General features: G+C 44.4%; 1 protein-coding gene across 1 annotated transcript in view; it reads left to right on the forward strand.

Moving 5' to 3' along the window:
* PIK3C2B (phosphatidylinositol-4-phosphate 3-kinase catalytic subunit type 2 beta) overlaps window positions 1–26,218 on the forward strand; it is an 858,553-nt gene that overhangs the window by 687,103 nt on the left and 145,232 nt on the right. The window contains exon 21 of the mRNA XM_082244643.1: window positions 16,333–16,425. Within this exon, the coding sequence (XP_082100769.1) occupies window positions 16,333–16,425 (93 nt within the window). The remainder of the gene's footprint in view (window positions 1–16,332; window positions 16,426–26,218) is intronic.

Raw genomic sequence — 26,218 nt, forward strand, 5'->3', positions numbered from 1 at the left:
ATAAAGCCACGGTTATTCCTTTAGAAGACGCTCCGTCTTTTAAAGATCCGGTGGATCGCAAGATAGAAGCTATGTCTCGCACCATGTTTTCCTTGATTGGATCAGCTTTCAGACCAATAATTGCTATTGGGCTGGTTTCGCAGACTGTAACTGAATGGACCAAGTGGTTACGCCGGGACTTAGAAGAGGTCCCTCAGGCGGTATCAGATTTGTTGGAACAGATGATACAAGGGTTACAGTTTGTGTGTGATGCGGCGTTAGACGCCACTCCACTATTGGCGCGAGCCTCAGTTTCAGCAGTGGTTCTCAGGCGTACACTGTGGCTAAAAGGTTGGTTAGCCGACCAAGGTTCCAAAAAAGCATTGGCTAATATCCCCTTTTCAGGAGAGCGTTTATTTGGAGCCAACTTAGATGAGATCATTAAGGATCTCACGGGAGGAAAGAGCCCCTTTTTACCGCAAAATGCTAAGGGTAAAGGACCTCGTCAAAGACGAGGGCCTTCTTTCTCTGCTCACAAAAATTTTTTTTTCGCCCCGCGGGTGAAAAAATTAAGTCCTCCAAAGCTCCTTCAGGAGGCTTCAGGGGACGTTGGTCGGGCAAGCAAAGGCCCGCCCCCTCCAGACCTGAAGATAAGTCTACCAAAGCCTGAAGGTGCGCCCCCACCCATAACTGGGGTGGGGGGACTTCTTCGCCGGTTCACGGATCCATGGCTTTCCAGAATCCCGGACAAGTGGGTTTGCGAAATCATAAGGTCAGGGTACAAGATCGAGTTTCGATCTCTCCCACCGGCTCGATTCTTCCCTTCCAATATCCGACTATCCCCGGATCGTTTAGAAGATCTGCGGAGAGCAGTCACGGCTTTACTACAACAAGGAGTGGTAGTCCACGTTCCTTGGACAGAACGCTTTCAGGGGTTTTATTCAAACCTATTTACAATACCCAGGAAAGAGGGCAAAGTGCGTCCAATTCTGGACTTAAGGGCACTCAATTCCTTTCTCAACATAAGAAAATTCAAGATGGAATCCATTCGCACAGTAGCAGCCTTCCTGCATTCAGGGGATGTCCTAGCGTCCATAGACATCAAGGACGCATATCTTCACATTCCCATTTTCGCAGGACATCAGCGGTTTCTACGTTTTTCCGTAGAAGAGAACCACTATCAGTTTGTGGCGTTACCTTTCGGTCTCGCCACGGCTCCTCGGGTCTTCACGAAGGTGTTGGCCCCAATGTTGGCACTACTGCGCCAAAGAGGCATATCGATTCTAGGTTACCTAGACGATCTCCTGCTTCATGCAGAGTCTCCACAGACCCTGCTACAAAACATAGAAATCACTATAATTTCTTTACAGGAATTCGGGTGGCTGGTGAACCAGCAAAAGTCTTTTTTGGTTCCCACCCAGAGGCTCGAATATCTGGGTCTAATTCTAGTCAGGACAAGAGTTTTCCTTCCGGTAGGGAAACTCCGGAAGATTCAATCAGCAGTCCAGTTGTTACTATCCAACAGCTGGTCTTCCCTTCGGACTTGCATGAGGGTTCTGGGGTTGATGGTGGCTTCCTTCGAAGCAGTCCCATTTGCCCAGTCCCATACCCGAATTCTTCAGCAAGAGATTCTTCTCAGATGGAATCGGATTCCGGAGTCCCTGGACTATCGGATCCAATTGAGCAAACAGACCAGAGAGTCTCTGGTCTGGTGGCTTCGGTCTCCGATGATCAGCCAGGGAAAGTCATTTCTGCCAATATATTGGACGATAGTGACCACGGATGCCAACCTATCCGGATGGGGAGGAATTCTTGGTCAGTTATCCGTTCAGGGACTTTGGTCCCCGGAAGAATCCAGGTTACCGATAAATGTATTGGAACTGAGAGCGATCAGACTTTGTCTGATTCACTGGACCGAGCAGCTCCAGGGCAGCCCAGTTCGGATCCAGTCGGACAACGCCACGGCTGTGGCTTATGTCAATCACCAGGGGGGCACCAAGAGTGTCCAAGCGGCCAAAGAAGTGGCTTGCATTCTTCGCTGGGCGGAACAATTTGTTCCAGCTATCTCTGCGGTGTTCATTCCGGGGGTGGAAAATTGGCAGGCAGATTATCTCAGCCGTCAGACTCTGGATCAGGGGGAATGGTCCCTCCATCCAGAAGTTTTCCACCAGTTGTGTCTACGTTGGGGCACCCCGGATGTGGATCTGTTGGCATCACGATTCAACAGGAAAGTACAGAGATTCGTGGCTCGCTCCCGCGATCCTCTAGCAGAGACCGCAGGCGCACTGGTCGCCCCGTGGGGGCAATACCAGCTAATGTATGCCTTCCCTCCTCTCGGGTTACTGCCAAGACTTCTTCGCAGGATAGAGGAGGAAGGAATCCCAGTAATCCTGGTAGCTCCGGATTGGCCTCGCCGAGCTTGGTACGCCGACTTGGTCAGACTGGTGGCGGACGTCCCGTGGAGACTTCCTCTCAGGGAGGATCTACTGTCTCAGGGACCGATCTTCCATCCTGCTTTACGATCGCTGGCTTTAACGGCCTGGCTATTGAGACCCAGGTGCTGAAGGACAAGGGATTGTCAGCTTCAGTTATTCCTACTCTAGTTAAAGCAAGGAAAGCGACTTCCAGAAAGATTTATCATCGCACATGGAAGTCCTACATTGCATGGTGTGAACCCCTGGGGTTCCACCCACGATCTTATTCGGTTAGTCGAATATTAGCTTTTCTGCAACAAGGGGTTGAGCAGAAACTGGCCTTGAGCACTATCAAGGGTCAGGTCTCAGCATTAGCTATCGCTTGGTGCGGAATTTCATCCAGGGGGTGCGACATCTGGCTCCGCCAGTGCGCGCGCCGTTACCACCCTGGGATCTTAATTTAGTATTGTCGGTTCTTCAGAAACCTCCCTTTGAAGATATTAGGGAGATTCCTCTACCTACGTTGTCCCAGAAGGTGGCCTTCTTGGTGGCTATCACTTCTGCACGCAGGGTGTCAGAACTGGCCGCATTATCTTGTCGTTCCCCATATCTGGTGGTTCATAGAGATAAGGTGGTTCTTCGTCCGAATCCAGCCTTTCTACCAAAAGTGGTTTCAGAATTTCATCTGAATGAAGAAATTGTATTACCTTCCCTGTGTCCTAAGCCCAGTCATCCTCGGGAGTTTGCTTTGCACTCCTTGGATGTGGTCCGGGCGATCAGGGTATACTTGAAAACGACAGACTCGTTTCGCAAGACGGATTCACTTTTTGTGATCCCGGATGGACCCAAAAAGGTGTTGCCTGCATCTGCCGCGACTATTTCCAAATGGATCAGACAGACGGTGGTACAGGCTTATTCTATTAAGGGTCGGGAGCCCCCGTTCCCTGTTAAGGCGCACTCCACTCGGGCACTTAGTGCGTCATGGGCCTTTCGCCATCAGGCGTCAGTGGTCCAGGTGTGCAAGGCGGCTACCTGGTCGTCGGTGCATACCTTTACAAAACATTATAAAGTTGATGTAATGGCATCGTCTGATGCCTCGTTTGGCCGCAAGGTTTTGCAGGCCGCCATTTGAGGAGACGAGTGGTCTACCTCGAGGGTTTTTTTCCGTTGGAAATTTTTATTTGAGTCTCATTCTTTGTTTATAATGAGGCTTTAAAACTTCTAGTTGGCATTGGTTGGGCCTTCTAGATTGGATTTTGATTTCTGTCAATCCCACCCCTCATTTGTGGCACTGCTTCTGGATGTCCCAGTTCTTGTGAATCAAGAAGACTACGTCTGTCAATGAGCGACAGAGAAAATCGGATTTTTGTAAGATCTTACCGTAAAATCCTTTTCTCTTAGCTCATTGACAGACGTAGTACCCGCCCCTCTATCATTGAGTTGGGTTGGGTTAAATTCTCTGTTGCTGCTTTGTGACAGAACTGATTCCTTGTAGCAGAGAGAGGGAGGATATACCCTCTGGGACTGCCCCTAGGGTGGAGCCAGAACGTTTTTTCTTTCTGCCTAGTCCTACTCCTGCGGAGACAACATAACCCAGTTCTTGTGAATCAAGAAGACTACGTCTGTCAATGAGCTAAGAGAAAAGGATTTTACGGTAAGATCTTACAAAAATCCGATTTTTCTGGCAAGTGTCCTGGATTAACATGGACCCTGCCACACATGTATCTCCACCTGATCCCCTCGAGGGGGCTGCAGGATCCTCCAGCACCCCGCTTACTATTGAGTCATTTTCAGCAGTTATGGAGACCTTTGTATCCCGGGTGGAAGTGGCTTGTCAGGGACAGGGCGCAAGGAAGCGACCCCCGCCTACCCCCATTTTATCTGAAACTTCGGATTCAGAGTCTGAGCCTATTCCTGCAATTGCAGGTACCTCATCTGGGATTTGTGTCTCGGGTACTGTCTCTTCAGACAGTGAGGAGGGTGTTTCGGCATCAGCCATAGCCCGAGAGGAAGCGTTGGTAAATGCACTAATTGTATCTGTCCGAGAAACCTTAAGATTACAGGTTACACCGTCGGAAGTAGCTGAGACTGAAATTCCCTTTGGTACTAAAAAACGCATCAAAGTGGCGAAAGTATTTCCATTGCCCAAATGTTTCGGTAATCCGTTCAAGGAAGAATGGAGTCAGCCAAAACGCACTCCTGCTATTTCCAAACGCATTATTAGGCATTATCCGTTTGAGGAAGCCCTCCTTAAGAAATGGACAGTACCACCGGTGGTGGATTCACCAATTTCTAGAGTAAATAAAGCTACGGTCATTCCATTGGGAAACGCTCCGTCTTTTAAGGATCCGGTGGATCGCAAGATAGAAGCTATGTCTCGCGCCATGTTTTCCTTGATTAGATCAGCTTTCAGACTAATAATTGCTATTGGGCTGGTTTCGCAAACTGTAACTGAATGGACCAAGTGGTAACGCCGGGACTTAGAAGATGTCCCTCAGGCGGTATCAGATTTGTTGGAACAGATGATACAAGGGTTACAGTTTGTTTGTGACGCGGCGTTAGACGCCACTCCATTATTGGCGCGAGCATCAGTTTCAGCAGTGGTCCTCAGGCATACACTGTGGCTAAAATGTTGGTCAGCTGACCAAGGTTCCAAAAAAGCATTTGCTAATCTTCTTTTTTTTGGAGAGCGTCTATTCGGAGCCAACTTAGATGAGATCATCAAGGATCTCCTGGGGGAAAGAGCACTTTTTTACCACAAAGTACTAAGGGTAAAGGACCTCGTCAAAGACGGGGGCCTTCTTTCTCCGCTCATAAGAAATTTTTTTCGTCCACGGGTGAGAAAACAAAGTCCTCCAAAGCTCCTTCGGGAGGTTTCAGGGGACGCTGGTCGGGCAAGCAAAAGTCCAATTCTTCCAGACCTGAAGATAAGACTACTAAAGCCTGAAGGTGCGCCACCACCCATAACTGGGGTGGGGGGACGTCTTCGCCGGTTTCCGGATCCATGGCTTTCCAGAATCTCGGACAAATGGTTCGCGAGGTCATACGGTCAGGTTACAAGATTGTATGTCAATCTCTCCCAGTGCGATTCCTCCTTTCCAATATTCGACTATCCCCGGATCGCTTAAGAGCTTACGGGGGGCAGTCACGGATTTAATGCAACAAGGAGTGGTGGTCCACATTCCTTGGACAGAGCATTTCAAGGGTTCTATTCAAACCTTTTCACAATACCCAGAAAAGAGGGCAAAGTGCGTCCAATTCTGGACTTAAGAGCACTTAATCTTTTTTGTCAGGGTACAAAAATTCAAGATGGAGTCCATTCGCACAGTAGCGTCCTCCCGGCATCAGGGGGATTTTCTGGCGTCCATAGACATCTAGGATGCCTATCTTCACTTTCTTATTTATGCAGGACATCAGCGTTTCCTGCGTTTTTCCGTAGAAAGAGTATTATTATCAGTTTGTGGCGTTACTCTTGGTCTCGCCTCGACTCTCCGGGTCTTCACAAAGGTGATGGCCCCAGTCTTGACGTTGTTACGACAACGAGACATATAGATTCTAGGTCACCTAGACGATCTCCTGCTCCGTGCGGCTCTATTACTAAACTTAGAGATCACCATGACCTCTTTTACAAGAGTTCGGGTGGCTGGTGAACCTGCAGAAGTCATCTTCGGTTCCCACCAAGAGACTGGAATATTTGGGTCTAATTTTAGACACATCCAGGCTTGCATGAGGGTCCTGGGTTTGATGGTGGCTTCCTTTGAAGCAGTACCATTTGTCCAGTCCCATATCCGAATCCTTCAAGGAGAGATTCTTCTCAAGTGTAACCGAAATCCAGATTCCAGGACTATCAGATCCAGTTGGGCAAGCGAACCAGGGAGTTCCTGGTCTGGTGGCTTCGGTCTCCGATGCTCAGCCAGGGGAGGTCATTCCTACCAATATTTGGACGCTTATCACCACGGATGCCAGTCTATCCGGGTGAGGAGAAATTCTCGACTCGGGGGCTTGGGTCCCTGGAAAAGTCCAGGTTACCGATAAATGTATTGAAACTGAGAGCGATCAGACTTTGTCTGACTCACTGGACCGAGCAGCTCCAGGGCAGCCCGGTTCGGATCCAGTCGGACAATGCCACAGCAGTAGCTTATGTCAATCAGCTAAGGGGCACCAGGAGCGTCCTGGCGGCCATAGAAGTGGCCAGCATTCTTCGTTGGGCGGAACGATTGTTCCAGCTCTCTCTGCGGTATTCATTCCGGGGGTGAATTGGCAGGCAGATTATCTCAGCCGTCAGATTCTGGATCAAGGGGAATGATCTCTTCATCCAGGGATATTCCACCAACTGTGCCTCCGTTGGGGCACCCCGAATGGGAGCTGTTGGCATCTCAGCTCAACAGGAAAGTGCGGAGGTTTGTGGCTCGCTCCCACGATCCTCTAGCAGACACCGCAGACATGCTGATCGCTCCCGGGGGGGGGGCAGTATCAGCTACTGTATGCCTTCCCTCCTCTCAAGTTACTGCCGAAGCTTCTTCGCAGGATAGAGGTGGAGGGAATCCCAGTTATCCTGGTAGATCAGGACTGGCCTAGTCGGGTCTAGTACGCCGACCTGGTCAGGCTGGTCGCAGACGTTCCTTGGCGACTTAGGGAGGATCTGCTTTCGCAGGGACCGATCTTCCATCCTGCTTTACGATCGCTGGCTTTAACGGCCTGGCTATTGAGACCCAGGTGCTGAAGGACAAGGGATTGTCAGCTTCAGTTATTCCTGCTCTAGTTAAAGCAAGGAAAGCGACTTCCAGAAAGATTTATCATCGCACATGGAAGTCTTATATTGCGTGGTGTGAATCCCTTGGGTTCCCTCCACGTTCTTATTCGGTGGCCCGAATATTGGTTTTTTCTGCAACAGGGAGTTGAGCAGAAGCTGGCCTTGAGTGTTATCAAGGGTCTGTTTTCAGCATTAGCTATCTTCTTTCAGAAGTTTTTGGCTACTCATTCCTTGGTGCGGAATTTCATCCATGGGGTGCGACACCTGGCTCCGCCAGTGCGCGCGCCGTTACCATCCTGGGATCTTAATTTGGTGCTGTCGGTTCTTCAGACACCTCCCTTTGAAAATATCAGGGAGATTCCCTTGCTTACTTTATCCCAGAAGGTGGCCTTCTTGGTGGCTATCACTTCTGCACGCAGGGTGTCAGAACTGGCTGCATTATCCTGTTGTTCCCCAGATCCGGTGGTTCATAGGGATAAGGTTCTTCCTTCCTAAGGTGGCTTCAAAGCTTCATTTGAATGAGGACATTGTATTGTCTTTCCTATGTCCTAAGCCCTATCATCCTCGAGAATTGCGTTGCATTCCTTGGATGTAGTTCGGGCGATCAGGATATATTTGAATACTACGGATTCATTTTGTAAGACGGATTCACTGTTTGTGATCACGGATGGCCCTAAGAAGGGGTTGCCTGTTTCTGCCGCGACCATCTTAGATGGATCAGACAGACGGTGGTATAGGCTTATTCTATCTAAGGGTCGGGATCCCCCGTTCCCTGTTAAGGCGCATTCTACTCGGGCGCTTAGAGTTTTCTGGACCTTCCGCCATCAGGCGTCAGTGGTTCAGGTTTTCAAGGCGACTACCTAGTCGTCGGTTCATACCTTTACAAGATTGTATAAGTTTTATGTGAGGGCATCGTCAGATGCCTCTTCTGGCCGCAAGGTTCCTGCAGGCCGCTGTTTGAGGAGACTGTTGGTCTACCTCGAGGGTTTGTTGGGTAGGTCTCATCTGTTTGCTCGATGAGTCCTTTGATACTTCTGGTTGGCTCCGGTTGGGCCTTCTAGATTGGATTTTGATTTCTGTCAATCCCACCCCTCATTTGTGGCACTGCTTTGGGACGTCCCTATTGATGAGAATCAAAGAGGACTACGTCTGTCAATGAGCGACAGAGAAAATTGGATTTTTGTAAGATCTTACCGTAAAATCCTTTTCTCTTAGCTCATTGACAGACGTAGTACCCGCCCCTCTATCATTGAGTTGGGTTGGGTTAAATTCTCTGACACTGCTTTGTGACATAACTGACATCCTGTAGCAGAGAGAGGGAGGATATACCCTCTGGGACTGCCCCTGGGGTGGAGCCAGAACGTTTTTCTTTCTGCCTAGTCCTACTCCTGTGGAGGCAGCATAACCCTATTGATGAGAATCAAAGAGGACTACGTCTGTCAATGAGCTAAGAGAAAAGGATTTTACGGTAAGATCTTACAAAAATCCAATTTTTCTGACGCCGGCATCTTAAGTTTGTTAATGCAATGGGAGAGGGAGAGTGGGCCGGAGAGTGATAGGAAATGTCCTATGCAGTACAGACCTTTGTTTGTCCACCAGTGAAAAGCTTTGACGTCATGTCCGGGCAGGAATTGGGGATGATGGAATAAATGAGTCAACGGCCTCATGGATGACTGTTTCAATTGTTTATACCATCTTTGGTTTTTTCACTAGTTGGTTGCGCTGATAATTTATTGATTATTATTTTGGATTGCTATCATTAAAGGAAAAATGAATTCCCAAGTTTATCAACACATTTTGCAGGAGGCCATCTGTCTACCAGCTGAAGTTTAACAGAAGATGGGTGTTGCAACAGGACAATGACCCAAACATAGAAGTAAATCAACAACAGAATGGCTTAAACAGAAGAAAATACGCCTTCTGAAGTTGCCCAGTCAGAGTCCTGACCTCAACCGGATTGAGATGCTGTGGCATGACCTCAAGAAAGTGATTCACACCAGACATCCCAAGAATATTGCTGAACTGAAACAGTTCTGTAAAGAGGAATGGTGAAGAATTACTCCTGACCGTTGAACACGTCTGATCTGCAACTACAGGAAACGTTTGGTTGAAGTTATTGCTGCCAAAGGAGGTTCAACCAGTTAATAAATCCAAGGGTTCACATACTTTTTCCACCTGCACTGTGAATGTTTACATGGCGTGTTCAATAAAAACATGGCAACTATCATTGTGACTTAGATGATGATCAGATCACATTTTATGACCAATTTGTGCAGAAATCCATATTATTCCAAAGGGTTCACATACTTTTTCTTGCAGCTGTATACAAAGGAGCATGGAGGAGCTCATGATCAAAATGAGGACGGTATTGACATAGCCCCAAATGATCCACAATGGCTCAAAAATTATATGGTCCAGAAATATTTAGACAGAATAAGGGTGGATAATGCGCCTGGACCAGATGGCATCCACCCACGCATCCTAAAAGAACTGAGCGCTGTAATTTATAAGCCTTTGTTTCTAATTTTTAGGGACTCATTAGGGACTGTAATAGTACCACTGGATTGGCGTAAGGCCAATGTGGTGCCTATATTTAAAAAGGGATCAAAGTCTTTGTCAAGTAACTATAGACCTGTTAGTTTAACTTCTATAGTCGGGAAGATATTGGAGAGTTTAATAAAAGACCACATAGATGAGTTCTTGCTGTAAAACAATAGAGACAGAAGTTGTCAAACAAACCTGATTTCTTTTTATGAGGAGGTAAGTAAAACCTTGGACAGAGGGGTGGCTGTGGACGTAGTATACTTGGATTTTGAAAAAGCGTTTGACACAGTTCCCCACACACGGCTAATGTGTAAGGTAAAGTCTACTGCCTTGGAAAGATCAGTTAACAATTGGATAGAAAATTAGCTAAAAGATAGAATTCATTCTTACTCTGAATGGTCTAAAGTTATCAGTGGTGTACCCCAAGGTTCAGTGTTGGCACCCTTACTTTTTAATATCTTTATAAATGATATAGGGTCTGGGATTAAAAGTAGCATTTCAGTCTTTGCAGATGACACCAAGCTTTGCAATGGAATAACTTCTTTACAGGATGTCTCCAACTTACAAGCTGACCCAATGCACTTTTTCATTGGGCAACTATGTGGCAAATGAGGTTTATTGTTGATAAATGTAAAGTTATGCACTTTGGGGCTAAGAATATGCATGCATCATACATACTAGGTGGAGTAGAACTGGGGGAATCCATAGCGGAGAAGGATCTGGGTGTTCTGGTAGATCATAAGCTTAATAATAGCATGCAATACCAAGCTGCTGTTTCCAAAGCAAACAAAGTCCTTTCTTGTATTAACTACTTGCTTAACGCTCACATTGAGCGTACTGCAGAAAAGTGGTTCATTATCGTACAGCGACGTACGTCTACGTCGCTGGACTCCTCCCCTTGTGGGCCGGAGGCTCGCTCCCACTGTATTCAGTCACAGCGGGAGTCAGGCCAGGGGAGGAGCGGCGGTCATCACCGCCACTCTTCCCCGAACGTAGGGGATCGAGTGTGGAGATCCGCCCGCTTGTGTAAACAAAGCGGGCGGATCTCCTAAGTGACAGACAGTGACAGATTGCAGGATTCAGCATAGCTGAACCTGCGATCTGTGCCTGTGTCACACAGTCCCCTCCCCCCACACACGTCAGTAAGCACCAGGCATACATTAACCCCTTGATCACCAATAAAAGTTAACCCCTTCCCTGCCAGTGTCATTTTTACAGTAACAGTGCATATTTATAGCACTGATTACTGTAGTAATGTCACTGGTACCCCCAAAAGTGTCAAAAATGTCATTCAAGGGTCCCATCTGTCCGCCGCAATGTCGCAGTCCCGCAAAAAAAATCGCAGATCGCCGCCATTACTAGTTAAAAAAAAAAGCAATAAAAATGACATAAATTTCCGTAGTTAGTAGCTGCGATAACTTTTGCGCAAACCAATCAAAATACGCTTATTGCGATTTTTTTTTAATCAAAAATATGTAGCAGAAAACAATTTGGCCAAAAATGTTAAAAAATTTTCATTTTTACATTTTTTTTGGGGGGGGATTTCATATAAAAAAATGTGAAAATATTTTTTTTAAATTGTCGCTATTTTTTTGTTTATAGTGCAAAAAGTAAATATCGCACAGGTGATCAAATACCACCAAAAGAAAGCCCTATTTGTGGGGAAAAAAGGACATAAATTTAATTTGGGTACAGCGTCGCATGACCGCGCAATTGTCCGTTAAAGTAATGCAGTGCCGAATCGCAAAATATGGCCTGGTCAGGAATGGGGTAAAATCTACTGGTCTTAAAGTGGTTAAAAATACGCTCATTGAGTATTTTTTTGTCAAAGACATGTAGCTAAATACATTTTGGCCTAAATATATGACAAAAAATTAATATATTGGATATTTTTTAACTGTCAAAGTAGAAAAATATTGTTATTTTTTCAAAATTGTCGCATTTTTTCATTAATATCGCAAAAAATGAAAAGTGCAGAGGTGATCAAATACCACCAAAAGAAAGCTCTGTTTGTGGGAAAAAATGGACGTAAATTTAGTTTGGGTACGGCGTTGCATTACCGCGCAATTGTCAGTTAAAGTTGCACAGTGCCGAATTGCAAAAAGTGGCCTGGACGTAAAGCAGGAAAATCCTCCGGTCCTAAAGTGGTTAACAGAGGCATGGACTCCAGAGAGAGAGAGATATCATTTAGCCCCTGTACAAATCATTAGTAAGACCTCATCTGGAATATGCAGTTCAGTTTTGGGCACCAGTTCTTAAAAAGGATATCGGGGAATTGGAGAAAGTGCAGAGAAGGGCAACCAAACTAATAAGAGGCATGGAGGACCTCGGCTATGAGAAAAGATTAGAGGAACTGAATTTATTCTCTCTTGAGAAGAGGAGATTAAGGGGGGATATGATCAACATGTATAAATACATAAGGGGTCCATATAGTGAACTTGGTGTTGAGTTGTTCACTTTAAGGTCAACACAGAGGACAAGGGGGCACTCTTTACGTCTAGAGGAAAACAGATTTCGTCTAAAGGTTAAGAGCTGTGAAAATGTGGAATAGACTCCCTCCAGAGGTGGTTCTGGCTAGCTCACTAGATTGCTTTAAAAAAAGGTCTGCATTCTTTCCTAGGTGTACATAATATAAATGGGTATTACATTTTTTTTTAGGTAAAGTTGATCCAGGGAATATCCAATTGCCTCTCAAGGGATCAGGAAGGAATTTTTTTTTCACTGCTGTAGCAAATTGGATAATGCTTTGCTGGGGTTTATTTTCACATTCCTCTGGATCAACAAAAAGTATTGGATTGTGTATATGGGATTGTATGGTTGGGTTTTCAATAATGTTTTTTGTTTTTTTTTTGGTTGAACCAGATGGACTTGTGTCTTTTTTTCAACCTAACTATGTAACTATGTTACTTCTGTCCCTTATGTTTCCAGGTCCTATAGTCTCAGGGTTGGCCCCCACTTCATGACTGTATGAGGATCTTGAGCCTCTTGGTTAGAGACCTTTTGAGGCAGTACAGTACACCCAATTTCACTCCAGACTATTTTAACAGTATAGGACAACCCGTTTCAGTCCTTGGCCCATCCCATGTGTTCTTGGACTGTCTAATAAGACCAGACTCTCCCTGCCATGGGTGATTTACAGCCTAGCGCTGGAGTCAGAAAAACCCTTTAACCCAAAGATGTGGAAAGTTCACAGAGGGGTCTCTCTCTGATGCTCTCTTTGTGCAGGGGATTTGATCGCCTGGGAAATCCCCTCTCCCTATCATGGAATTCATAGTGATTTGGTTGTCTCTTCTATGCTAGACCACTCAGTTGTAAGGTCAGCCCAGAGGAATTCAGTTAGATAAATGCACAACTGTGACCCACTTCAGTCATCGGAGAGGCACCAGAAGTTGTGCTTCTCAAAAGGAAGGGTACTTAATTCTCTTTTCGGCAGAACTGCACATTTCAGTCCTGTCTGCAATTTGCATCCCAATTATTGAGAATTTGTGGCTGAATTGATGAATGACTAGTTAGTGTCTTGATGTGGGGGAATAGGCTTGGGCTCTCCACGGCGTGCTGTTTGCCAAAGCCAGGTGAGGGGCACAGGATATGGATCTTCTGGCATTTAGATTTAACAAATTGGACAGGTTTGTTGCCAGGTCTAGGGACACTTGAGCCTTTTCAGTGAAGGCTCTGGTCACTCCATGGGATCATTTCTACCTAATCTATACCTTTCCTCCTCTCCAGCTTATGCCTTGTCTGTTCCACAGGATTGAGATAGAGGGTGTTCCAGGGTTTATCATCTCACTGAACCGGACCAGCAGGTCGTACTCAAACTTTTGCATATGGGCGTGGGCCCTTCTGGACCTTTTTTTTCCAAGGGTCGTTTCTCCATTCTGCTTCTCAGTTTCTGGCTTTACCATAATTACTGTTGAAACCCAGGTTTCAAGGGATGGAGCCTATCTGATTAGGTCATCCTTACCCTTTTAAAGGCAATGAAGTTGACTTCTCACAAAGTCTGTTGTTACACATAAAAAACCTATTTTGTGTAGTGCAAGACCTAAAAATTTAATTCTACGAAATATCAGTGGGACACTTCTTGCCCTTCCTCCATTCTCGTTTGGATCATTAGCCCTTTATGCAGGGTGTTGCACACATTTCTCCGCTTTTATTTTCCCCTTCACTTGGTTCTCTTAGCCCTTCAGGTGCCACCCTTCTATTTATGTACAAAAAAAAAAGTGAGATAAAAATGTAATTTGGGTACAGTGTTGCATGACCGAGCAATTGTCCATGTGACAGCCTAAAAACTGAAAACTGGTCTGGGCAGGAAAGGGGTGAAAGTGTCTTGTATTAAATTTATTACAGTGAATTTATTCTAAAATGTGCATTTGAAAAACTGCTGTGAAAAGTTCACGTGACATAAAAATTGCAACAAACATTGTTTTTTATTTTGCGCCTTTGCTTTCAGAAAATATATAATGTTTTAGGGTTCTAAGTAGGTATCTAGTGTTAAAAAAAATATATATATATTTTTACATGTATATGAGAGGTTTCAGAATAGGGCTTGGGAGTCAAGTGGTTATTTTTCCCAGCCCATGGGGAACAATCCACCCACCATTTCAGACTCTCCCCACTGTTTCCATGCTACTGTTTAATATTGGGATGCTTAAATAGAAATTAGTGGAATTTTCCATAGGAATTAGTAGAAATTTCCTATGCAACAGCAGTAGTACAGCGTGAATTTGGCAGGATTGGAGAGGGCATCGCCTATGGGATAAAGTACATATTGTCCAATGTTGCTAAGTGCTTTTTAAGTCTATTTATGAGGTCCAAGCTGCCCCCCACCCACGTATGCTGTGGCTATCTCAACAGGTACTAGGAGGGAGATGGCTGCTTCATAATGTCAGTTTATCTGGGGCTCTGAGCATTTTCTACAGACAAGCAAAGGCAAGAGCAATGGGGGGAGGTCAGCCTCCTGGTTCTCTGTATTCCTTGGGCTACTAGTCTGTGTAAGGTGCTTGGGGCTGAGACAGGCTGCCATTATTTACTAGAAGTCTCCTTCCTAGCTGTTGTCAGATCAAACTCGGCAAGAAGGGAAGGTGGCGGCAGGATGGACCTCATAATAACTGTACACTTAGCGCCTAGCAGCATGCGAAAAAGTACTACATGTGCTTTGTCCCCTAGAGGCAGATCTGTAGAAAAGATCTGTACAAATCTACCAGTATTATTTAATGTTCTACATTTTTCTATGGCTAAAATATTTATATATATATATATATATATATATATATATATGTACACAGGGCTCGACAAACTCCAGGCGCCAGATCGCTTTGGTGACTAGAATTAGCAGCCTGGCACCTGGTCTACACTGCGTCAGGTGTCTTGTCGCCAGACATCCCAAGTCTTCTGCGAGGTGTGGGAGTCTCCCGCATGCTGGCTGGGGCTCCCTGACACCCGCAAGTGCCCCGCCTGCATGCGGGAGACTCTCGCACCTCACAGGACATGTTTGGAGGCAGAACGGTGTCTGTCAGCTGTGACAGAACGGAGCCGATGCATCCTGTATCGTTCCGGCTCTGTCCTGGTAGCAAATGTACTCCTTCTGTGAGAGGAGAGATACAGGAAACATCGCCTCTGCATGCTTCCTACTGTGCCGCTCCGCACACTCTCCGTTATCTGTCATGTGTCTGAGGAGCCAGCATTTCCCGCCAGCAGTACCAGTCAGCAATACATGCCTGCAGTACCAGCTAGTAGTAATCACCAGCAGTACCAGCCAGCAGTAACCACCAGCAGTACCCGCCTGCAGTATGTCACATGTGCTAGGGGTGCAACTAGCCCCCAGCACATAATTGTAAATATCCCAGCATGTGCAGTGTTTCTGACACCTACCACCATGACCACTTCAAATCACTGAAGTGGTCATGGTTGTTGGAGTGTTCCTTTAATATCTCTCAGAAGAAGTAAACAAAGTACACATGGGTTGAATGCTGGGCAACATCAGCCGGTTCAATAAAAACTGACCGCCATTGGGCCCTTGTGTATGGCAGCCGGGCCAACGAAAGCCGGTCATTCAGCATGCACGAAAAAAAAACTGGGCTCCTAGATTTCAAGCTAATTTGTCAAGCCCTGTGTATGTGTGTGTGTGTGTGTGTGTATATATATATATATATATATATATATGTGTGTGTAAATATCTTCTTTGTAGAATAGAAAAAATATCCTTGTTTTTCAGTTAAACCATTGAAAATTTTTAAAGTAGTAGGGTTGCTATTAATATAGATTTTACATTTTGTTTTTAATTTGTCCCTTTCTTCATGAAAATGTATGTTTCTGACAATAGATATGTCAGAATTGTTTGTAAATGAAATCAAAGCTTTCTAAATGTTGCATGTTTTAACGCACTGTAAAATGAAAGCAAAAAAAAAAAAAGTCCTTTTTTTTTTTTTCATTAGAAGGTACAGCTACTGATAGATGATCAATCAGAAACAAGTGGGTTATGCTGTGATTTACATGAGTAGAATGCTAGGTTCCAGCAGACTAACCATCCGATAAAAAGAAACACATATTACTGAATATAATCCACTAGCATGCAACAGGTGTGGACTGTGCTTTGTACATGTTTAAAATACATAGAGTAGGTAATTTGTGTCTTTTTGTTCTCAGGCCTGCTCACACTTCAATTCAAATGCTGTACCGTTGAAACTTACTTTCCAGAATGTGGACCCACTGGGAGAGAATATCCATATTATTTTTAAGGTACCAAGGCTTAATCATTAGTTGTAAAGTATGGTTATTTTTCCAAGGTTACAATATTATCCTTCCATTCTTGCTTGAATGTTAATTTAATGGAAATATTACATTTCAGAAAGTATTTACTTTAATAAAGTGTTTTTTTTTGTTATTAATAAGTTTATTGAGAAATTTTCATGATAATAAGCAGTAGCATTTTACAGATTAGAGCAATACAGTAGTTTTTTTAAATATATAAAAAACAGTATCAATTCCATAAGTTTTGTGCTTTTCAAATCAAAGGTTGCAATCAAAGGTTAAAATAAAATTTTCGAGTTGGCTGGAACATCTAATTGGTGGAATGTCAAGTTTGATGGAGCATCTAATAAGGTGGTATTCTAAAAATGCATTGGTGATATGTAGTCCAGTGCCATCGAAAAGGTGGTGGAGGAAAAGGAAGCAGGGAAGTAAGAAGAAATAAAGGTTGGATAAAAATTAGAGTAGTAGGAGCAAGTCCATGAAGAGAGCTCAGTAGCGCCACATAGTGTTAAAATCTTTATTTTCTATCAGGTAATTGATTCACAAATTATTCCATGCACCTAGATGACAAAGCTCCTAAAACCGTTTCCTTATAGACGGGGTCATGGAAGACTTTCAGTGTCTGGGAATAATGCTTTTGTCCTGGAAAGGAAAAAGAAGGCCAAAATCTTTTTGCTTTAAATGTGTAGATCCTGGTTTACTGGACAGAAAGGGTCCCGTTTTTAAGATGAATTTCAGTAACCCAATAGTATATTGAAAGACCCTGGTCCTGAAAATAGTTAAAGTGCTACTAAAGTCAGTAATCTGCCCCCCATTGTTTTTACCTTTTTCTATTTTTCTTGTTTTCACGTGATCGTTGTTACTAGTTCCATCACATTCTCTCCCAGGAGTAGACGGAGCTAAGCCACGAGATGTCACATGTCCTGTGACATCACTTTAGCTATTATACTCTTTTTCCTTCTATAACATTCAGAGTGAAGTCAGTAAAGCATCTGATCCACATAGGGGTGGAGAACATGCCTAACACCGCAGCCTATTTTGAATGGCCTGGAAGGGAAGACGTCTAACAGCTAAACCAATGTGCTTTAGCTCAGCCTACTCCTGAGCACTACTGGCACACAATACGGAAATAAGCAGACGTGGGGACGTGTGCTTTAGCTCTGCTTTGCCCCCTGGGTAGTGATGTGGGATAAGAAGAACAGACACAAGTGTAAGAAATGGCAATCCCCATTAAAATAGATTTGTAGGAAATATATATATTTTTTTTTTATGGGATTATTTTCAGAGCTAGGCAAAGAGACCTGGTTTTCCTGTCTTTTTATTAGTAGATTACAGTCATGTTAAGATTGCCTCCTTTTGTCTTCAGGGCTGGTGACCAGACACTGCGTCTCCATTTGGTTATAGGGCTTTAGTATGCTAATTTGCAGACTGTTTACTCCAAAGTCTAGGGTGATGGCAGACGTCCTGAACAAATACATGCTGTAGAGATCAGGTCACCAGAGATCCTCTATTATAAACACCATAGCAGAGAAGACTTGAGTTCCATTCAATTTCTTTCTTGAGTAAGATATGTTTGTTCTGTGTGGACCAATCAATTATTCCTCAATGATGGCGAATAGAGGGAACTAGTATAAGAAAGATTGGACTTTCTGGGGGAAGCTTGTCTGAGGACTAACTGGTGAGACCCTGACTGAAGGTCAGGAAGGACAGGGGAAGACCCTGATGGAAGCTTGATTGGAGACTTGATTGGGAGATATTGACTGTAGGCTGACTAAGGAGAGTGATAATATTGGATGTGCTTGCTAGCTAGGTATCCTGCCAATTTAGGATTGCTGGACTTTGGTCCTTTAGGTAGGTCTTCTATGGGGCAGAGGCTGTATTGCTTGATGGTATTGGGTCTTATTGCTGTAGCTTAAGTAATAATCGTTTTCACCAACAGTTTGTGCTGTGTGTTTCTTTGCTGACCTACTCCTAAAAGAACCGTGAGAAGTGGGAATGGATTAATAATATTGATATTCTTTATTAATGTCCCTATTATCATTATTTGTTTAATCACCCCCATTTTCATACACTAGTGTAAGCCATGTATAGTAATACACAGCTTACTTACTAAGCTAAAAAGGAGCATGCTAAATTGGTAAAAACATCATGGAGGCTCCATTAACCGGCAGATTGTTGCCAAACGGAAGGAGGAAGCCCTAGTGAGCTCAGGATTACAAGGTAATTTCTATCACAGGAAAATTATATATTAAAAAACAACAGCACGGGGGTGTGGCCAGCATCAGCATGTGGAAGGATGCTTTTCACAGATCTCCCGCTGTTCATCCTTCCATGATCCTGCCCTTGGTATCCTGAAGCCTCCTTTTGCACCCTATATTACTCACCTACCTCCTCTAGCACTTTGGGAACTGCTGCCCTTCATCCTGGAGCTGATGATTACCCACAGAGGGGCGAAAGAAGCCGTGGAGGCCCAAGGTGGCGCCAGTCTGCCCCTGCCACAATGTGCACCGCGAGGCCCGGACAAGCCCAAGGACTCTGGGGGTAAGCCGAGCAAAACTCCTGGGAAGGAACAGCATAGGGATATGACCTGTTATACCCAAAAGCTGCTGGGCACAGGATCTCAGTCTAAAAATGTGGCGGTCATGGAGGGGAATGACGGGGGGGGGCTGGAGGACCAGGAGGACACAGACAATATGGATGATACAACCCCACTATCCTCATCCCCGGTCCCGACCCCAGATATTTTTGATGGCCACATGGATGATACTGCACAGCCTACTCTGACTGACATTTTACAAGCGGTTTTAAATGTACAGCCTCAGTGATTGACCTTTAAGGAGCAATTTGGAGGTCTTAAAGAAACTGTGTCACTTTTCAGGCATGACATTTAGAAGATCCAGGAGAGAACCACAGCCGTGGAGGGACGGGTCAGTGACCTGGACGACCAACTGCCCCCCCTGGCCAGGGATGCCCGCATGGCTGCCCAGCAAGTTATACAGGCTAATGCTAAAACTGATGACATTGAAAACCGCCTAAAATGCAATAATGTCAGGATTATAGGCTTCCCAGAATGGGTGGAAGGGGGTGACCCTACTGACTTTGTGGAAACCTGTCTGCTGGAGGCTTTTGGGGCTGAGGCCTTCACTCCACTCTTTGTGGTGAAACGTGCTCACCGCACACCCCCACGTCCACTCCCTCTAGGAAAACCCCCGCGCTCCATGCTGGCCAGATTACTCAATTACAAAGACTGGGAAATAATTCTGCGTCTGGCCAGGTAAAAGGGCCCTATTCAATACAACGGGGCTCGAGTCTCCTTTTTCCCGGATTTCTCCTCTGAGGTCCAGCGCAAGAGATCCAGATTCCTGAAAGTGAAGAAAAGGTTACAACGTCTCCAGGTGAAATATGCTATGCTGTACCCTGCCAGATTGCACGTAACAGCTGGAGGTCAAGCTCACTTTTTTGAAACTGTGCAAGATGCATCAGCATGGATTGACGATCATGAACAGGTTCTTCGTCGCCGGAGGAGAGATGAAGGTGGAGACTGAAGGTCTCCCTGCTTTTATTGCTATCGAGCAGGCTCTGGCCTGTTACCTGAGGGGCTTATCACCCTTCTCAGAGGGACATCACTTCTTTTACACACCCAGCAAAAGGAACAACTCTACGTACTTTTGATTCTTTACTACTTTGCACTGGACAGATGCACCCACAGTTTGTTGGTCTGCACCCCCTAAATTCTTCTCAGCCTCAGCACTGGGGGAGTCTGTCCCCATGCCCAGTTGGCATGCACCTTCTTTGTTTCCCCTTACCTCTAAGGCTGCGCGGGGGGGGGGGGGTCTGCCACTTATCTCTGCTGTTATCCTACACCTTCTGATCGAGCGCCCCCCTTCAGGCCTAAATATGATAAAGAGGGGGGCGTGGCTTGGCATGCAGCGAAGATGGTTGCCTGCTAGAGAAGCTCCCCACAGCCCACGGCTCAAATTCGCTCCTGTGACATCCTAGCAGCCTAGAAATGGGCAGACTGAACAGGTATCTCTCCGTTTCCCGATCCAGCCGCTCAGCATCAGTCTCCGCCGCCCTCAGCATCCTGGATCTCTTCAAATCTCAGCCTAAAACGAGATGGCAAGTAGCCTCCGGCAAGATGGTGCAGGCACGTGGGAAAGATGAATTCATTGAAGACTCTCACTCCGCTTCATAAGATATGGTAAGCAGCTTAGACATCCCTGATCATCCTCTCACACTGTCTGATATGACAAAAATAGCTGCTGACAATAAAAGATCCTTTTCTTTAGCTGTCACGGAATTGAAAGTTGACATACTGGCCTTATCAGAGAAAATGGTTGGAGCAGGGAAAGCTGGTGTCAGGTGAGACAGACCCATTACTCTCCTAGAAAAAAATCACAGGCTCTCACTCCTCGCATTTGATTGCCATAAATAGGCATCTAGAGGACCTGGACAATAGAGGCAGGAGACATAATATAAGAGTACGATGGGTCCCTGAAACAGTGGAACAGGATAAAACTGTGAATGCACTACAATCCATTTTTAATAACCTACTGGAACGCCCTGCAGACACCCCTATTGATTTTGAGAGCTCAGAGCATTGTGAGCACGGCCTGCTGACACCGCACCAGCCAGGGATATACAGTCAGGTCCATAAATATTGGGACATGGACACAATTCTAATCTTTTTGCCTCTATACACCACAACAATGGATTTGAAATGAAACAAACAAGATGTGCTTTAACTGCAGACTTTCAGCATTAATTTGAGGGTATTTACATCCAAATCAGGTGAAAGGTGTAGGAATTACAACAGTTTGTATATGTGCCTCCCACTTTTTAAGGGACCAAAAGTAATGGGACAGATTAACAATCATAAATCAAACTTTCACTTTTTAATACTTGGTTGCAAATCCTTTGCAGTCAATTACAGCCTGAAGTCTGGAATGCATAGACATCACCAGACGCTGGGTTTCATCCCTGGTGATGCTCTGCCAGGCCTCTACTGCAACTGTCTTCAGTTCCTGCTTGTTCTTGGGGCATTTTCCCTTCAGTTTTGTCTTCAGCAAGGGAAATGCATGCTCAATCGGATTCAGGTCAGGTGATTGACTTGGCCATTGCATAACATTCCACTTCTTTCCCTTAAAAAAACTCTTTGGTTGCTTTCGCAGTATGCTTCGGGTCATTGTCCATCTGCACTGTGAAGCGCCGTCCAATGAGTTCTGAAGCATTTGGCTGAATATGAGCAGATAATATTGCCCGAAACACTTCAGAATTCATCCTGCTGCTTTTGTCAGCAGTCACATCATCAATAAATACAAGAGAACCAGTTCCATTGGCAGCCATACATGCCCATGCCATGACACTACCACCACCATGCTTCACTGATGAGGTGGTATGCTTTGGATCATGAGCAGTTCCTTTCCTTCTCCATACTCTTCTCTTCCCATCACTTTGGTACAAATTGATCTTGGTCTCATCTGTCCATAGGATGTTGTTCCAGAACTGTGAAGGCTTTTTTAGATGTTGTTTGGCAAACTCTAATCTGGCCTTCCTGTTTTTGAGGCTCACCAATGGTTTACATCTTGTGGTGAACCCTCTGTATTCACTCTGGTGAAGTCTTCTCTTGATTGTTGACTTTGACACACATACACCTACCTTCTGGAGAGTGTTCTTGATCTGGCCAACTGTTGTGAAGGGTGTTTTCTTCACCAGGGAAAGAATTCTTCGGTCATCCATCTCAGTTGTTTTCCGTGGTCCTCCCGATCTTTTGGTGTTGCTGAGCTCACCGGTGCGTTCTTTCTTTTTAAGGATGTTCTAAACAGTTGATTTGGCCACACCTAATGTTTTTGCTATCTCTCTGATGTTTTTTTTTTGTTTTTTCAGCCTAATGATGGCTTGCTTCACTGATAGTGACAGCTCTTTGGATCTCATATTGAGAGTTGACAGCAACAGATTCCAAATGCAAATAGCACACTTGAAATGAACTCTAGACCTTTTATCTTCTCCTTGTAAATGGGATAATGAGGGAATAACACACACCTGGCCATGGAACAGCTGAGCAGCCAATTGTCACATTACTTTTGGTCCCTTAAAAAGTAGGAGGCATATAAACAAACTGTTGTAATTCCTACACCGTTCACCTGAGTTTGATGTAAATACCCTCAAATTAAAGCTGAAAGTCTGCAGTTAAAACACATCTTGTTTGTTTCATTTCAAATCCACTGAGGTGGTGTATAGAGCCAAAAAGATTAGAATTGTGTTGATGTCCCAATATTTATGGACCTGACTGTAATATGCTGCCTCACTAATTTTAATCTGAAAGAGGAAATCCTGGCAAAGGCCCGCCAACATGAACTAATCACCTTTTGATGATCATACAGTGGCTCTGTTTTAAGACTTCTCGCCTATAACACAGAATGATAGGAGAGCTTTACGCCCCCTGCTGGAAACACTCCGCAGCAATGACATTACTTATAAATGGCAGTTCCCTTTTGTTCTTAATGCTACATACAAAGGGAAACAATTCTACCTAAGAACCCCGGATGAATTACCACAGTTTTGTGAGAACCTTCAGATCCCACTGGTGGAATTACCTGATAGGTACCATGAATTCCTTGATCCACCCCTGGCCACCAGCTTGATGAGCTCACCTCAAACGTCACCATCGAAACCACTGACATAGAAAGGGAAGTACTACAAACACCCAAAAAAGATTGTGGAAGGGGAGTTATGGGCCTATTGATACAAAGGATATAGTGGCACCTTCCCCCATATGTAGAAAGTGTGCAAAAAATATAAAAAAGGCACAGATAAGCCCACCAAAGTCAGCAGAGCTGTGCCCTTCAAAGGGGGATTTGAGTGTGCCTCTAGAAAATAACTATATATGCATATACCTGTAGGTATCACACACAGAAATTGTAAAAAATTATATAAATTTTATTTAAACATATAATGTAAAAAAGATACACATCAATACATCTACAAAATCAACAGGGTAGACAGATTTGTAGACAAATCTGTCTACCCTGTTGATTTTTGTAGATGTATTGATGTGTATCTTTTTTACATTATATGTTTAAATAAAATTTATATCATTTTTTACAATTTCTGTGTGTGATACCTACAGGTATATGCATATATAGTTATTTTCTAGAGGCACACTCAAATCCCCCTTTGAAGGGCACAGCTCTGCTGACTTTGGTGGGCTTATCTGTGCCTTTTTTATATTTTTTGTACTACAAACACCCATTGCCGAGTTTCTCCCACTCTCCGATTCACCCCAGGACCCCCAAAGTCCGAGACAATGACTGACCACTGCACTCCCCTCACTGCATAAGAACTTTCCTTAAGAATTTGTTTCCCTATCTCATACTTGATAAATAATGGGAACTTTATCATTATCTTCATCCCTAGGTTGATCAATGCATACGCCTTATACTTGTTTGGTTTTTGAGTTTGAGTTTTCCACCGAGAACTGCTGCTCGGATAGAGGGTTGTCCCATAGCCCTGCCCATCTGTACTCATGAACATCATTCCATTGCATATCAACTGAAATCCACTCTTGGATGGTACGTAAACTAAATATGGGGTGGTTTGTACCTCCCCTATTTATTATAAAAATGTATTCTATTGTCTATTCCTATAATAGTCTATCAAAGCTCTGATAAGGTTAATGGAAGGTATACTAACAATGCTCGCTATAAAAAGAAACACACTGCTTAAATAAGCAAGTAAAAATGCTAACATAAAACACTAAAGGAATATTACAGAGCTTTTAAGACAAAACAATCACAGATAATACTTTACATATTCGTCCTACGGGATTCGATATCTTTCAGCTGGTCTCAAGCACACAGAAAGGAAAAAAAAAGATTCTAGCTGGCAATCCGCATTTAAAGCCCACTCAGAAACCATCCACATAAACACCCACTGTCTTCTTGTCCAATGACAGTTCACACGCCACCCTTCCTTCTCAACAGGAAATATCTCATCTTTCCCAAAAGGCAGATTATATTCTTCCACTAGGGGCGCCATCCTTCCACGAATCACTGTTTTTGATCTGAGTCACCTTCCAGTAACAGCTGGCCTTTGATGTTGGTATAACCTCCCCAGGAGATCTTATCTGAGGCTCCTCTACACCCATACCTCACAACAGGAGGCCTATGCGAGAACATCCTGTGAGGATATGAACTCCCATTTATGACTCGTTGTCAGGAATGTCCTGTTGGGTATTTTGCATTCCAGGCCAGGTGTGGTCAGCTTTCAATCATCCAGAAACATCTGATATCTGAACAGGTAAAAATACATGTTGCCTCCAACAGTACGGATACAATTTTATTTTATAATTTTTTACAATTTTATCCAGCTCTGGGATGTCCCTTGGGCGGATAAATATGCCCTTTATGTACTATGTACACCCTGATACTGTGGACTACCTAACTTAGTGCCCACCACTTGATAATTTGGGTACTAGGCTCATGTCCAGCCGGGCATAAGTTGTTTCGTCATAAGTCATCTGTTCATTCCCTGTTCACTGTTTAATACTCAGTGTTTATCATGCACTATGCTAGGTGGGTGGGTTGCCCAGCTCTATGTTCTGTTCGGAAAGACCCCCCTCACCTACTAATTTGCTTTACATCATATACTGGTTACTGTTACCTCTATCTCAGGTTTCACTATACAATACATTGGTTGTTTAAGTTAGCATGTCACTAAAGAATTACTTATTGAATGTCGCACAGGAAAATATGCAACACTTCCTTGCTCCCTAATAGAGCCAATGGACTGCAGTGAGACTACTCAGCAATAACATTACTGCTTATTTTAGACAGCAAATATCATTATCGCTCAGTCCTCCCACTTTCCCAATAGTGGGCCACATCGATTTTGTTAAATTTTTAATACACCTCTTTAATGAGCCCAGATCTTACTAGTCCGCAAGGTAATTTTTATCTGAGGTCTTAAACAGATAACTTACTCTTGATACCCTGAACCAGAGGGCCTTATCTATCCTCTTTTCACCCTCCCCCCTTTTATACTCTCTTTTCTTCCTTCCTTAACCCATGGTGTCGTTGTTGGCTCTCAACTGCTACAGCTACCAATATGGCTTACTCCTCTTTAAGCAGACAGCCTACCTTGATCTCCCACAATGTTAGGAGGTTGAACAACCCTGAAAAGAGGACACAACTGCTAAGAGAACTTAAGAGGACAAGGCCTGACTTTGTTTTCTTACAGGAAACCCATTTCAAAACCTCACATATACTGTACCTAAACTAACAAACAATTTTTTTGCATGGTCTTATAACGCTACCAATCCTCATGTAAAGGCTAAGGGGTTTTAATCATGATTGGGAGAGAAGCTGGCTTTGTATTTCAACAACAGCTAGCCGACCCTGAAGGTAGATATATATTCCTCAAGAGGCAGTTGTGGGACAAGCAGATCACATTGGCAAATGTTTTTTTCCCAAACACGGCACACATTTTCTTCTTTCGCAAAGTGATTGACAAATTAACCTGGTTTGCCTCCAGTAGTCTGATTCTAGGAGGAGACTTTAATATCCCTTCAGACCCGATTCAGGACACATCTAACGGCAACTCCTCAGTTACCTACAAAATATTGAAATGGTTTAAGGTCCTATTAAGGTCTTGACTTAAGTTGACTGTTGGCGCACTGCGCATCCTTCAGGGCGTGATTTCACTTATTACTTAACCTTGCATAACAAATACTCTTGGATAGACTACAAATTTATTTTGCAGCAGGGCCTACCATTACTAGTGG

Source organism: Pelophylax lessonae (genome assembly GCF_965119305.1).
Source record: "Pelophylax lessonae genome assembly, chromosome: 2".
In the NCBI taxonomy this organism is placed as follows: domain Eukaryota; kingdom Metazoa; phylum Chordata; class Amphibia; order Anura; family Ranidae; genus Pelophylax; species Pelophylax lessonae.